Source organism: Pecten maximus, chromosome 19, assembly GCF_902652985.1.
Source record: "Pecten maximus chromosome 19, xPecMax1.1, whole genome shotgun sequence".
NCBI classification, from domain to species: domain Eukaryota; kingdom Metazoa; phylum Mollusca; class Bivalvia; order Pectinida; family Pectinidae; genus Pecten; species Pecten maximus.
The window spans coordinates 4,938,168-4,953,556 of NC_047033.1; the positions used below are offsets into that span (position 1 = coordinate 4,938,168).

General features: G+C 32.9%; 1 protein-coding gene across 1 annotated transcript in view; it reads left to right on the top strand.

Annotated features, from left to right (window-relative positions):
• LOC117317400 (thyroid hormone receptor beta-like) overlaps positions 1-15,389 on the top strand; it is a 41,401-nt gene that overhangs the window by 17,077 nt on the left and 8,935 nt on the right. Inside the window, exons 4-5 of the mRNA XM_033872213.1 lie at positions 3,015-3,220; positions 5,304-5,417. Coding sequence (XP_033728104.1) covers positions 3,015-3,220; positions 5,304-5,417 — 320 coding nt within the window. The remainder of the gene's footprint in view (positions 1-3,014; positions 3,221-5,303; positions 5,418-15,389) is intronic.

The following is a 15,389-nucleotide window of genomic DNA, read 5'->3' on the forward strand; positions in this document are numbered from 1 at the left end:
AGGCCACATGTGTTTTCTTATGCCCTTTAAAATGGCATACCTCCACATAAAACTACAGATGACGAGTATATAGATCTACTAAAGGGGTCTTACTTTTTCACATACAATCGGGCAATCGAACACCGGTCGCCTTAATGAAAGACAGGTGTGTTGCCCATGCGCCACGCGACCACTTACGATTAAAATGATATATGGGATATGTCTGATGTAAAATTTAGTATGATGTAAATGTCGATGACCAGGTGAGGGAAAATGTCAGAAACTTCCGAAATATTTCAAGTCTTCTTGGTGAATTTTAAGTCAGATGTATAAACAAAACAAACAAAATATTGTTTGATATATTCAATAAATTTATGAACCATGCATAACTCATTATTATGCATGGTTACTATGTTTTTAATACGCTGACTCAAATGTTTGCGGTTGTATCAACAGTTTTTATAAGACGGATGTTTTAGGAACTTGTGAAACGACGGTCTTTTGTTCCCTTGGTGTTCATTTTCAAATTTACGATTTAGTAAAAACCTATAAAATTGACAATATTTTCAATACCTCTACAATTTATGTCGAAATTATAAATCACTTAGCTGGTCCGTTGTCACCACCCTAGTTGTAATGAGAATAGGACCTATCTCGGGTTAAGCTGGGGACGTTTACTCTACCGGGGTTGCGCTTTTCAAGGGTCCCCACGCATGTGAAACTATAATTTTTAGTTACATTTTGCCGTTATGTCGTTTTACCGATTATGAGTTAAAATCATGTTTTCGTTCATATGTCGGTATTGTCTGATGATTTTATGATCAAACCGATACTCAAAGAATGGATATTCCTTTGTTCATACACTACCTGGTGTAAGCGGCATATATCTATTACCTAATACTGATATTAACAGGATCGAAATAACCATAAAGAATTTATAGCAGTGTTAACTCGCCGCCAGGCTACATTAGGCGACTTTGATTGTTATGTAAATATTTGCGAATGGTCAGTAACTGGTATGACATTTCAATGAAATCAACATCTGACCTCAAATTTAGGTCACCAGATCTCAGTGAGACCGAGATCACTCTGGTAGGATTATCCGATTTGTGTGTCATTTTCAGCCAGCTGAATGACATCCTTCGTCGACGTTTTCGTTAATTTTCACACCTGATTGATACTTTCAGTTTAATTATATATATAATTCGGTATTCCATATCTAAAAAATGACAGCAAATTAAATGTACCTGTAATTTCAGATTGCGTGCAGCCAGTATTTCTACTGACCAATGCAGATCTGATGTAAAATGTTCACACAATATTAGCATTTTTCTTAATAAAACTTCGTTTTTAATCGACTTAAGTTGATATTTTGTTCTGTGTTGATAAAGTGTTATGTCATTTTTTGTTATTGACGCCTTAGTTGGGTCATTAGGACTGTAAACATTGTATTTACACAGTGGGTATTATTTGTTCTTTGATTTCGGTCCTATGTTTTAAAACCAGTTTATTTGTTGCGCATTAATGGTACATATTTGGTTCTTTGTAATCCAAATATATTTAAACATCTGTTAGATTGATTTTAGAACTTAAATCGCTAAACACCGGAAATAATCCATATCGAGTGGTGTTTTGCTCCAGTGCCACACACATTTAGATTTTTGAATTTTTATTTAATCAGATTTAAATTTCAATCAGCTTACCGGACCTGAATAGCACAACTGTTGGTTTATAGCCTGTTTGGTTCATATGTCAATAATATGTTAGCAAATATGATATTACTAGAAATCGGTGTTTATTTACTAACTCGAATCTACGGACACAAATATTTTGCCATATGTTCAGTGTTTTTCAATGCTCAATGATCAACAAGTTTACCTATCTGATAAAATGCTTTAAACGCCAAAACTAATTGTGACATTTACCTAAAAGTTTTCGTTTTTCCTATTGATTTTTGAAAGCCACTTATTTTATGGTAAACTACATGCCAACATTAAAAAAACTAAGATATGGAATATAGAAGAGAAATTAATGTACATATAGAATATACATATATAATACCTAAATATTTTGATGTAGTTTTTCCATCGTTTTTGCAGAGAAAAATGGTTATGTCTATAAGTGCTATGTGGCTATTTCAGAGAGAAAGAGAGATCATTCGTCAGTCGTTTTAAAATTACTGAATATATAGAAAATATCAAAGTATCATATTTATGTTGATCAGTCATAAAATGCGTTTCTGCGAGTCATATGATATGTGTGTATCACCACGTGTCCGTAATCAGGGGCGTATCTAGGTATTCAGTATTCTCATTAAGATGCTTTATGGCATATTCAGGATGGACTCAATCATTTATTAGAATGGTCAACAGCACGTTATATTGAGTCCAAAGTCCAATGTGGACATCACGTGACTCCCAATCCCACATAGCCAAAGTATTGATCACCTGCTTACTGGTCTTGTAGACAACGAAGGCAAGGGTACAAACACCAAGGCATTGACCTGTTGTTCGATTAAATTTTGTATCGGTTACATAGTACTAAATATATCGACTACGTTCTACTGATATTGTATTACATAGAGCATTAAGTGTTTCTAACGTGGTGAAATCAAAATAGTGCAAGAATAATACTTGTCACTGAAAACTCTTAATATAGGTAATATCTGTAGGAAACATAATTATGACTGAACAAGACTGAATATTCCTTTTTGGAAATTGATGGGTAAAATCGATTCTCATTTTGGTGGGTTATATGAACATTTGTTTAGAGGAATCTGCTGTTTAAAATGGAGAAAAAAAAGGGTACAAATAGAAGAGAGAAAAAACTTTGCGCGTTGCCATTTTGGTTCCAGTTTTGTATTTGTAATTAATGACACAAATTGCATTGAAATAAATTGCAAAACACTTTAAACTTCACGAGTATCAATATATATATATAACTTTCGCCTTTCACGATTGTCGTGAACAAAATAAATATTACCTTATTTGTTATTTGAGTTGTTCTGAACGAGTATACCATTTATTTCTTTACAGTTGTCCTAAACGAAAAACAGAGAAAAGCGAAGCGGAAGTTAATAGAAGATAATAGAGACAAACGAAAAACGGAGGCTCAAAAAACAAAAACGAAATCTGACTTATGTCCACATGATGTGCTCACAGATGATGATAAGTTGTTGATTGCTGAAGTAGTGAATGCATACGAATGCTCGGCCACTAAGGTGCAGACCAAAGGTCCGGGGGTATGTATCTATTTATCAATGCATCTTATTGTAGGTAAATACATAACTTGTAATAGTAGTTTTTCTTAAAGGAAACTCTGGCCAAAAATTGTCATGTAATTTTCGACCACCTGTTTACTATGCATGTTTCATATGTTTTGAAGACGCTTTCTCCTCAGAAATACCTGGTCTTATTCTCTTTATCCTTAAGGGCCTCCACGCTGATTAGAATTACAATTTTGTTATTATGTCAATATTCACCATTTATGTTATCTGTTCATGTTCTTATTTTAAAGTTGAAGTCTTTAGGTAAACGATACTGGTTTTCATATTTCAACTTTATTTTGCTTCGAATAAGTTATGAATAAGTTATGAATTAAGGAATGGTTTAACAAGTGCTCAAATTTCTAAAACTCTAATAATTTTACCAGTCTATAACATATGCAACAATGTATTCTATTTCTATAGCAGATATCAAGCTTAATACTTTACACATAGTTAACAGAATACTATAGTGTTTGGTGGACTGGGTTTATGTACAAAATAACTATATCTAATTTAAAATTCTTTTTTATTACGTACATAACGCTGAAAAAAACAGCATAAGGGTTATCATAACAAATAACTTAAGAAACAGTGACGTTCATATTTCTTCAGATATCAGCATTAAAATATCTCTGTTTACTTTGTATAAGCGACCCTGAAAGTCTTGTGTTACGAGAATTTCCTAGAATAATAACTATATTTATACTGATCATTACATTATTATTATTACATACATTATGTCGGTGTCCATACACCGGAAAAAGGCATGATATGTTTATATGTCTCCCATGGACAGCAGGTATGGGCTTATCGTGTGAAGTGTATGGGGAGGAATTCATGAATATATTAACATAATAAAGAGCTACAGTTCATGAACTTTTTTTCAGACGAAATAGGATCGAAGAAAGATATAATCGTTATTCTATTTCGTCTGACGCGATAAGATAACATACCACGGACTTCGTGTCAATTAAACTTCGCCATAGAGATTTAAACCCAGTAATTGGAACAGTATTTTAACAAAACATGCAATCAATTTGGGTACAAGATATTGTTTACTTGACAAAAAGGGCGTAACAGTTTTGCTCTGAGTAGGTTCGTGTGAGGCGATATTTCAAATGAACATATTTATTTTATGGTTCAAAAGAAATCAGTGTTGGCAATGTATGCGGCTAAATTTTTGCAATTAACTAAATCGTAATTAGCGTTTTGACGAATACGCTATAAAAGGAGATAAAATGATCTTATTTCATAAATTTCATAATTCTGTATGATACGATTGCACATGTTTAATATTGATAAAATATTATTTAAACGATCCTAGTATTGTACATTTAATAAATGATCAAAACAATGTCCAAATAATAAAAAAAACCTAACAAGATAGTTATGATGTTATGTTTATAGTTATGATATTATGTTTGCACATCGTCCTTAAATGATTGTGATCGTTACAAAAATAAACCACCTGTACAACATCAGTTACGATGACGCCATTAAACATCAAGAAGGGAGAAACTTCAGACTGATTGAAACACAGTTGATATACCAAAAAGAGACGAGAACATTTTATTTAACTGTAAACGAACATGAACTAGACTAGCCTCGATACGATTATATCATTCAAAATGGACGATGGCAGCATTTGTAACACACATCACAACACCGCCATGATAACCACGACCATGCAAGGTAAACATAACTCACCATGTATAAAACGTTTTCTCCCTTGTGTCCCGTTCTCCTGGACGTGTGATGTGTGTCTTTAACAGCATTCTTCCTTTGCTGTCCGTCCTCCACTTCCCTCGCTCGGTTGATAACCTAAAACGGTAAATACTCATTCTATATATATATATGTAACGTAGGCCATGATAAGTAGGGTGAACCTTAGGGTGCAAGCGGATATTGTCCTGTTATACGTGGGACGAGGGCAGTGACCGGACACATCAACCAATAAGACACATGCTTTTACATGTACTCTAGTTGATTATAATAGCATGCTATAGCTGAACTGGGGTGAACTAGAGGTGAGGTTATCGTCCATTATGTATTCTTGCAGATGAGCTGTACCGACACAAACGATCCTGAGGCATGGCAACAACTAGCAGATGCGATGACTCCTTCCATTGTCAAAGTGGTCGAGTTTGCCAAGGGTGTCCCAGGCTTTATCCAGGTAAGACAAGCTGGAGTTTAAGCTTTTATTATCATTTTTTCTTCACTCCAAATCGAGACCGAACCAGTTTATCCTACTTTTCTGACCCAACAGACCACAGGTATGTCGTATTTACAAAGGCGGATTTAGACATTGAACACAATGTCGCCCTAAAGAACTGGTATTAATTGGCAAATGATTGCTATGACAACATTATTGGTCAAGTGATATATTCAACACCTAACACTTGGATTTTGGTTTCTGACGGTTGTTTCCGAAATGTGTCATTATGGCAACTACGAGTTATATCCGGACTGAGGCGTAAGAGGTTTGAATAGTACAACAGTATTTTAACTGATTTATGAAAAAATGCACGTATACAATTAAAATTGCTTACCCTAACTGGAAACACGAAGATATATTCTCGTACGTTTAAAATGAATTAGAGAATGTCATAATTCTTACTAAAATCTCTTAGGGCTTAAAATCATAACATTGTAATAAATTTCTAAAGGGCTTAACATCATAACATTGTAATAAATCTCTAAAGGGCTTAAAATCATAACATTGTAATAAATCTTTAAAGGGTTTAAAATCATTACATTGTAATAAATCTCTTAAAGGCTTAAAATCATAACAATGTAATAAATCTCTAAAGGGCTTAAAATCATTACATTGTAATACACTTGCATAGTATTTATATGCTATATCAGGTCAGTCACGCAAAAGCCAAACGTAAATAACTATAACCTGTACAACCACCTACTTTTAATCAATACGATGTACACAATAAATACAATATTTAGAACTCTCACAACCACTATAAAATATTTTTCAATATATTTTGTGAATGCTATTAAAAAAAACACGTAAGCATTTTTAGAAGCCAAATAGACCTGTAATAGGCAAAAATATTTCTGTCACGTGACTTATATGTCCTTATCAAAACGTTTGTAGAGATGAATACACTCTTAGATAAGCCGCAGCTCCCTAGTTGACCATATCGCATCGCATGCTACTTTATATGCTCCAAAGATCGGTTTCTTTTATTGCTTTATGTATGAGAAAGCATGCCCTGTTAATTGTTATATTAAAGATATATCTTATAAGTATTTTATTTCTAGCAGTTTCCAATAAACAAATGATTAAAGCCCAAGATAGGTATTCAAACGATACTTAAAATTGATTTAAAAAAAAAAAAAAAAATTTATGTCCATTACCATTACATTATCTATTACATATAATTAATTGACAACACATGCAAATTTGTGTAGCTGAGGGATACTCTGTTAGCTTGTTTGGTATAATTGCGATTTGCGCATGTCGCTTGCATTTACATTGTCATTTGACGATAGAATCAGTTAAGTGTTAGCTTACCATTTTGAACGTGAGTGTTGTACCACGTCTTTACCAGACAATGGAGTCTCTAAGGTACTGTGGTCACGTGGTCTGTACAGGATATCCATATATTCGCGTATGTTTACACTATTAGGTAATGGATACTACTTTATTTCAAAGTGCAAAGAGGTAGGTACTGGCTTTTTATGTTAATTCTAATCATGTGTTTCTTATCGCGGCCTTTGTCTGTAAGTCAAAGTGATTGATCAAGTCGTATCTCTTTTAACATGTCCAAGACCATAGCATCAAGTCATGTCAATTTGAACATGTCTTAGTCCACAGAAGCATCAGGTCATGTAACTTTAAGCATGTCCAAGTCGATAGCACAAAGTCATGTTAATTGCAACATGTCCAAGTCGACAGCATCAAGTCGTGTGTCAATTTTAGCATGTCTATGTCGATAGCATCAAGTCTTGTGACAATTTTAGCATGTCTATGTCGATAGCATCAAGTCGTGCCAATTTTACATTTCCAAGTCCATAGCATCAAGCCATATCACTTTAAACATGTCTTAGTCCATAGAACCCACCTGGATACGTAATTGGATATTAGAATAAGTAATATGATATATAATACATGCATATATAATACAATATACTAATGTTTTACAGAATATATTTTTTGACAAAATTATGACGCATTTGATTAAAATCCAATATTTCACGTCGAGGTGTTGAATGGCAGCATACTTCACTTATCGTTTTGTGTAATCATATTTTCGTAAGAAGCTTAGGCAGTAGATATGACGAGAAATAATCATACTTACATTTGACCCCTCTCCTCTCGGTCAGTCGACACTCCAATGACACAATGTCTCATACACTTACAACACGAAAAAGAAAATGGAAATATTGTTTTTTGCATTTTCTTCCAAGACGCATAAACAAGCAACCAATTCCTATTTCTGAGATGTAAAATAGATGTTCTCCTCGGGTTTGCCTCTCAATTTTGATGGTGACCAAATATGGGTATATGGCGATATATTTTGCTGCACTGCTCATGTCCTTTACGCACTTGCGCCATGGACTTCACTTTGGTCTCACATAAGTGATTCGATCCGCGATGAATATTGATGTTAATCTTGTTCGGAGACGTGGACGGGGAGGTAAATATATTATATATACTGTTTGTTGTCTATGATAAGTATTCTTTATAGAATAAGTTCATTACATAGATATTTTATTCTGATATTGGTACAAATTAATGCCATTTCTATTTATCGCAGGTTGTAGTCGTTCATGACGTTCTCTATGGCTAATGAAATTCGTGTTTGATCTGCACTTCTTTAAAATATGATGTATGGTACACGTATGCTTATACTGATTTGTAAAACATTCTAATTAATTGTCTAAATTGTTCTAAGATATAACAGAAAAAAAGACGGAATTAAACCGTACAGGAGTGATTGTGCTTTTTTACATAAATTATGCATTCGAGTGAGAAGGATGCTCTGTGTAAAGCCGCCGATATGTAATATATGCTTCAGCGGTGTTTTATATAGAACTTGAAACAAGATTTAATCTCAAACATAATAAGTAACGGTATCAGTAGTAAAACAATTGTCTTACCAATTAATTTATCAAATAGTTTTCACGTATATTGTTTTCGAATTATATGTTATAATGACCTCAGTTAGTCTTCAAACATTTATGCATACCAATCGGCAAGGCAAAAAGGGTTGGAAATCGGTATTTTTAAGAATGGTTTATACAAAGGCATGAAAACTTTCATTTTATCATTGAAGGTATGTACAATGGTGTTAATTTAAGATTAAATATGTCTTTCGCTGCATGCGGTCTATGGTGTAACTGGGAAGTTCTGTGATATTTATTTTCATCATATATTTCCCCAATATTGAAAACTGTCAAAAACATAGATCCGAAGTATTTAATTGGAAAAAAGTTGGAAAAGAGACGCACGATAAACTACACATGTAACAGGAGGGAAAATATTAAGATAGATGGCAATTAACGACAGTAATGTTGATGTTACATGTTGGTTTCCTTTGCAATCGTCAAATAATTCATTGTACACAAACAAACAAAAAAAACAAAACAAAAAACCAACAAAACGAACAACAGATAAATAATGATATTTTTGTGCAGTGTTTAGCTCTATAATATCCCATTAAAACCCATTACATTTTTTTCATTTTTTGTTTTGAGTTACCTCTAAAAAAGCCTTTATGTTTTTCTCATTGAAATAAACAATGTATATTACTAGATCACCTCATTACATTAGACCAATAAGGATGCTTCTTCGGCAGTTGTGTATATATGCTTCTTACAAAATGCATTACATTGTATCTAGAAGTCTAGTAAACAACAATTGAAGAATGTATAACAACGCCCTTATAATGATCAAAAGTTATATACAAAATATTAAGGAAGGTCGTGGTTGATTTTGCTCGATCGGGATGCAGTTGATCATTTACCCACTTAAAATTTAAAAGATATAATCACTAGTTAATTTTTTTGGAGGATGGTGATAGGAGTACGTATGTAATTTTCGGTATTGTATTAAACATACAACTGCCTTATTGTTTTCAAGGTATCATGATTGCACTTTGTAAGTGATGTATCTTAAACTCACAGAACTGTTTCAGATTACATGTATTACTCATAAGTATTAGTATTGCCTACCATCAATTAGCCAAATATACACGACAGTCAACAATTCATCAATTATATTATTTCGTGTAAGCATCCATAAATACGATAGTAATTTTTTTTATTTGATTTGATTTTATCTCTTTATTTATTTATTTGTTTTGTGAATTGTGAAGGATGCTTGTTTTTAGCATTAAACAAGTATTATATATAACAGTCATGAAATATAACTTGTTTTCAAGTACAAATAAGCCAGTTACATAGGATATACAAATAGAACAACTAATATAAAACTATTACGATGTTTTTTTTCAATATAGATTGAAGAAGTAAATATTTAGCAGGAAAACAATAGAAATAGAAAAGAAAGTAGGAGTAAATATATTTCTTGTTCGTCATTAAACATTATTACTATAATAATTGGTAAGGCTCCAATTATTGGTACGGAATATATCTATGTAGATAAATGTATTCTATACACAGAAAAACATATCCCATGGCATCGTTAAAGGAAACAAAATTTAATATAATTGGCTCAAAAACACTTTGGAGTTATTTTCATTATTTACTTTTATAAACAATGTAAATTCATATTACAAAATATAAATAAGACATTTTAAAGTATTTGCATATTTTCGCTGAATTATCACTACATTGTAATACAAACGTACATTCAATGCAGTGGTTGTCACATTATGATGTAGTACAAACGTTGCCACAGTTTTAAAATAGCACCTGGTTATCTTTCGCTAAATGTTTATACGTGTATATCCGAGAACAATCGACCACGAATCCTGTACCATGGAAATTTTAGGTGCTGCTATTAAATGTTTTGATGGAATTTTTTAATTGTTAATAACTATTGTATGTGTATCACCTAGATGATGCATTGGAAGATTAAAAAAAAAGTCATATGGCTGTTTCCACCTGATTTTGAGATTTGAATATATATCCGGAAATAGAAAATACATCAATGCAGTTGTTCTCGGAATGAGTTAAACATAATTGATAATATTTGTTAAATTGCTATTACTGTCAACAAGAACAGGACACATACTCACACCTGTTCAATTGTTCTAAATACAATGCATTGTATTATCTATTTTGTATTTTCTCATAATAAAGGCCTATAGTATTTATTAGGTAGTTTGACAATGTAAATAATTTAAGATAATAAGTTATTTTTTTAACATTGGACATATGTATAAGTATAGCATACACAATACGACATATAGCAGATTTGAAAAGGATAATTTTGAAACAAACACCACCCGTCAATATATGATTAAACGAGATAACATAACGAGGACACATCTTCACAGATGTGCTATGTCTCATTTCTAGGCTTTGCCCTTTTTATTTGTTGCCATGGTAATGTGGAGCGGTCAGCTCATTTGAATAATCCATGAGCCACCGAAGTGGTCAGCACGGTCAGTTTTTATCGATTGTTCGTCAGCAAACCTTACCCGACAGCCACCTCCTCCTAGCCGGTGCGTGACTTTCCTCATTCATCATTCTGCTTATATGTGGAATTTGATATCAATAGTGCCTTCTCCTGACCATTATGATTATATTTTGATAACATCATATTTTGTATCAGGATAAAGTCTAACAGTGTAGACAGTTGCCGGTCACTCTGAATCATACTCAACCATTATGATTATTTGCATATCAATACCTCATGCTAAAACCTTCATTTATCTTATAAATGATAAACCTGTCACTAACGGTCATCTATAAGCATGTGCATATTATATTGGTATCCAAAACAGGTGACCTTTATAGAAAGGGTTTAGCTATATACAGATGTCCTTTATAGACAGGGTTTTGCTATAAACATATGGCGTTTATGACAGGGTTGTGCTGTATAAAGATGACCGTTATGACAGGGTTGTGCTATATACAGACGACCTTTATGTGGAGGTTAATTTACTGTGTTTTACGTTAGCAGCCAATACGAATGGCCTTTGTAGAAAGGTTTTGCTATACAGTCGAAGTTTTCATTCACTGCAAATGCATGTTAAAAATGAGCAGTAGAGAAGCGGAAATAATTTGCGATATATATTTATAGATGTGCTTAGGGCTCGTTCAAATTTAAATAAAACAAACCAGGATTCACTTAAGTAGCGGGAAATAGTACAGAACCCTGCATGTACTGTCGATTCTCGTTTTCTCGAAGGTGGTCATGCATGGCAAATCTTCGAGATACCCGAGTATATTTTATGTATTTTTTTTACCGTCAGAACTGAAGTTACTCCGAGTTAAGCAGAGTCTTCGAGTCATCTAAGGTCGAGATAACAACGTTTGACTGTATATATCAGTGTTATCATTCTTTATCAGTTTAGTTTTAGCTATCAGGAGTAAGGTTGTCAAAGTGGTTACCGTTAAGGTCCATTGAGAAAGTTGATTGATACGTGGCCGAGAAATACGATACCATATCCACGTCCCTGTCATTTTTTACCTGTACGGGTGGTTTCAGGGTTGGTATGCCCCAGGCGAAGGTCATAACCTATAGAACAGAAAACGACGGTCATATAAAAGGTACTCAGTGACTCTACTAACTATTGTGGAGCTGGACATCTCGTCAATAGTATTGTTAATCTTACTGAGCCAATTTTAAAATTGTTTAAATGTCAGTTTATTTTTCATATTTAGCTATTTAGCTAAGGAAGTATGGAATTATTGTTGGGAGCATACTACCCAGTCGAGGGGACTTTTTTGTTTGTTCTTTTTTAAACTTTAAGGAATATGATAATATGGTGCAATATATCAGAGTTTTTCCATGTAAATACATCATAGATTTGTTTGCTTGCCAAACCTCATCTACTGCAGGAAATACTTTTTGTTCTTGGTATAATTCCTTTTGTTTAGGGATGACCTTTTTCTGTTCTTGTTATCATTCCTGTTATTTGGGGATGACCTTTGTTCCTGTTATTTCGTTTTGTTTTGAGATGACCTGTTTTCCTGTTGCTGTTTCTGTTTTGTTTTGAGATGGCCTGTTTTCCTGTTGCTGTTTCTGTTTATTTCGTTTTGTTTTGAGATGGCCTGTTTTCCTGTTACTGTTTCTGTTTATTTCGTTTTGTTTTGAGATGGCCTGTTTTCCTGTTGCTGTTTCTGTTTATTTCGTTTTGTTTTGAGATGACCTTTGTTCCTGTTATTTCGTTTTGTTTTGAGATGACCTTTGTTCCTGTTATTTTGTTTTGTTTTGTTGTTTTTGTTTTGAGATGGCCTGTTTTTCTATCGTTGCGTTTCGCTTTTCTAACATATTCCTGATGTTTGTTTCGCTTTTAAGTATACTGCACCACTGTATTATAATTATATGCCTATTGGTGTCCCTTTCTTTCGAAATCAATGAACATTCCATTCTTTATATGTCTTCAGATGTGTATGCATGCTTTAATTAATCTTTTGTTTTCGCAAATAATTCCATATTGATACGACGGATTAAAACTGACCTTAGCCTTTTTTCTCGTTGCTAAATGAGGACATGCACAAACATTGTTGCTAAGTATGTACTTAGTATGGTGATTATTTTACGAAGCTTTATATTTCTAACGCAAAACTTACATCCTAAATGTTTGTATATACCGTCGAACTTTTGCGCTTTATTTAAGAGTAGGACTAGCCATGTATGGTCTACTACAAAAGATCCGTTGGTGATATCACATTATGCATGACTGGGCTGATGTATATACGGCCTTATGGAAGTCTATAAATTATACTGAGATAGTGGTGGACAGTGGTCAGTTTCAGGTCAGGCCAGGTCAAGGCCGTTGTTGATATGTAATTTATCATGGCTATTATTTACATGGCCAATTCGGATAATCTACACCATTTTATCTACTGCCCAGCCCTAATGCCAAATGTCCAGAGCTTTGTGGATACTGGCACTTGTTGACCGGTGCTTAATAACATCATAATAACTCCTGCAAACTATAGCTATAGTGAAATTAATTATATGTATAACTATGTACTATCTGTACTGACCAGTGGTCAGCGTATCTGGGTCAATCGATCTATGTATAGTGCCTACTGGCTTCGTGGTGTGTAAATAATATACATAGTCTTTATCTCTACGCGTTGCCCATAGCATAATATACGAGTAGACTAGTGCGTACTGAATCTAACAACCCTGTAGTTACCATATACACAAAGCATATATTTTTTATACCAAATACTTCTATTACGAAATTAATATATACCAAATACTTTTATACGAAAATAATATATATATACCAAATACTTTTATACGAAAATAATATATACCAAATACTTGTATACGAAACTAATATATACCAAATACTTTTATACGAAACTGATATAACCAAATTCTTTTATACGAAACTAATATATACCAAATAGTTTTATACGAAACTGATACATGTGTGTATATACCAAATACTTTTATACGAAACTAATATATACCAAATACTTTTATACGAAACTGATGCAACCAAATACTTTATACGAAACTTACATAACCAAAAACGTTTAATCAAAACTGATCTATACCAATTGTATTTAATGCCAAATAAGAGCACAATAGATGCAAGAAATATGTACGCATAGAATAAAGCAAATCGGTACAAACAAAAAAAAAAAGTGCAGATCAAATATGTAAATAGAAAAAAACAAGCCCCTACAAACCTATAAAAAATATTGTATATGAAATACACCAACAAGAAAAATAATGCAATGTAATGTATTCCAGAAAAAAAACATGTAAATAAAATGTTACATATACCAAAAAGTACAGATCGTACTCCACAAAAAATAGTTCGTGTAAAATTCGTGGAGGTTGATGAATTAATCAATTAAATTTCATTATTTTAACCAATATATTCCACCATGAGAATATTCATCTTTATGCAACTGAACTGCGTAAATCGGTGCAAGTTAAATGTATCAGTCGGGTTTTTTTTTAATAATACAGTACGTATTTTTCGTGACGTCGAAAATACACTTAATATTGTGACGTCAAACAAACGACGTCATTATGTGACGACGTCACGAACACCTATACGAGAATTATGATGTGATGACCTTTTTATTTTTGTTGTTGAGGTTATAATCAAGTGACATTGTAGAGCAAATGGAAATATTGTGTTAAACGTAATAAAAATGTTCGTGAAATGGTATTTTAAAACCGGCTTTTTTATGTATCATGATATCAGAAATGTTTCAAATGTTTTCCACGTAAATAAGTTTAAATGGCTTGGTTAAAATCGTATGTCTACTATAACCCCAATCGACTTTTACGGAATATATCATATGTATTATTGTTCTCTGATATGCATTTATTTATATTATTAAATATTTACTTGTGTAGCTTAATTCGGTCATCTTAAAACCCGTTAAATCAATTGCTATGGATCACTATTTTTTGTATATCATATGAATGATTGTCCCATCAATATATATATATTTATTTATCCTGCAACTGCCACCGCATTGTCGGAATACACCCACCATATATATTTTTGCTGTATACGGCAGTGACGGAAAACAGCAGTATTTTGGAATCTTAGCACGTGCGTCAATTTGACTGACCTACTTCAAGGTGAAACAACGTTTAAAAGGCGAACATATTTCTGTCATTTTTGACACCGTTTCACTTCAAATTGATTATTTTTGATGATTATTTCTTTTATTGTTGCAGGATAAATAGAATACATGGTCAGTGTCTTAAAATATAAGCTGTATTTTTGGCTCGGGACAGAAAGATGAAAGTGGCTCGCCAAGGCTCGCCACTTTTGTCTTTCTTTACCCTCGCCAAAATACATCTTATATTTTAAGACACTGACCATGTATTCTCTTTATACAATAAACCTAAAGATAGTCTTGTAAATTAGGCGGTTATTTTAGTTTTTTAATAGGTTGGTACAAGCATGCGAAAAGAAATGTTTAACAAAGAAACATTTTATCAGAATAATTTTGATATAGGATAAATAGACAGGAAAATCAATGAGACTTACATGATGTTTAT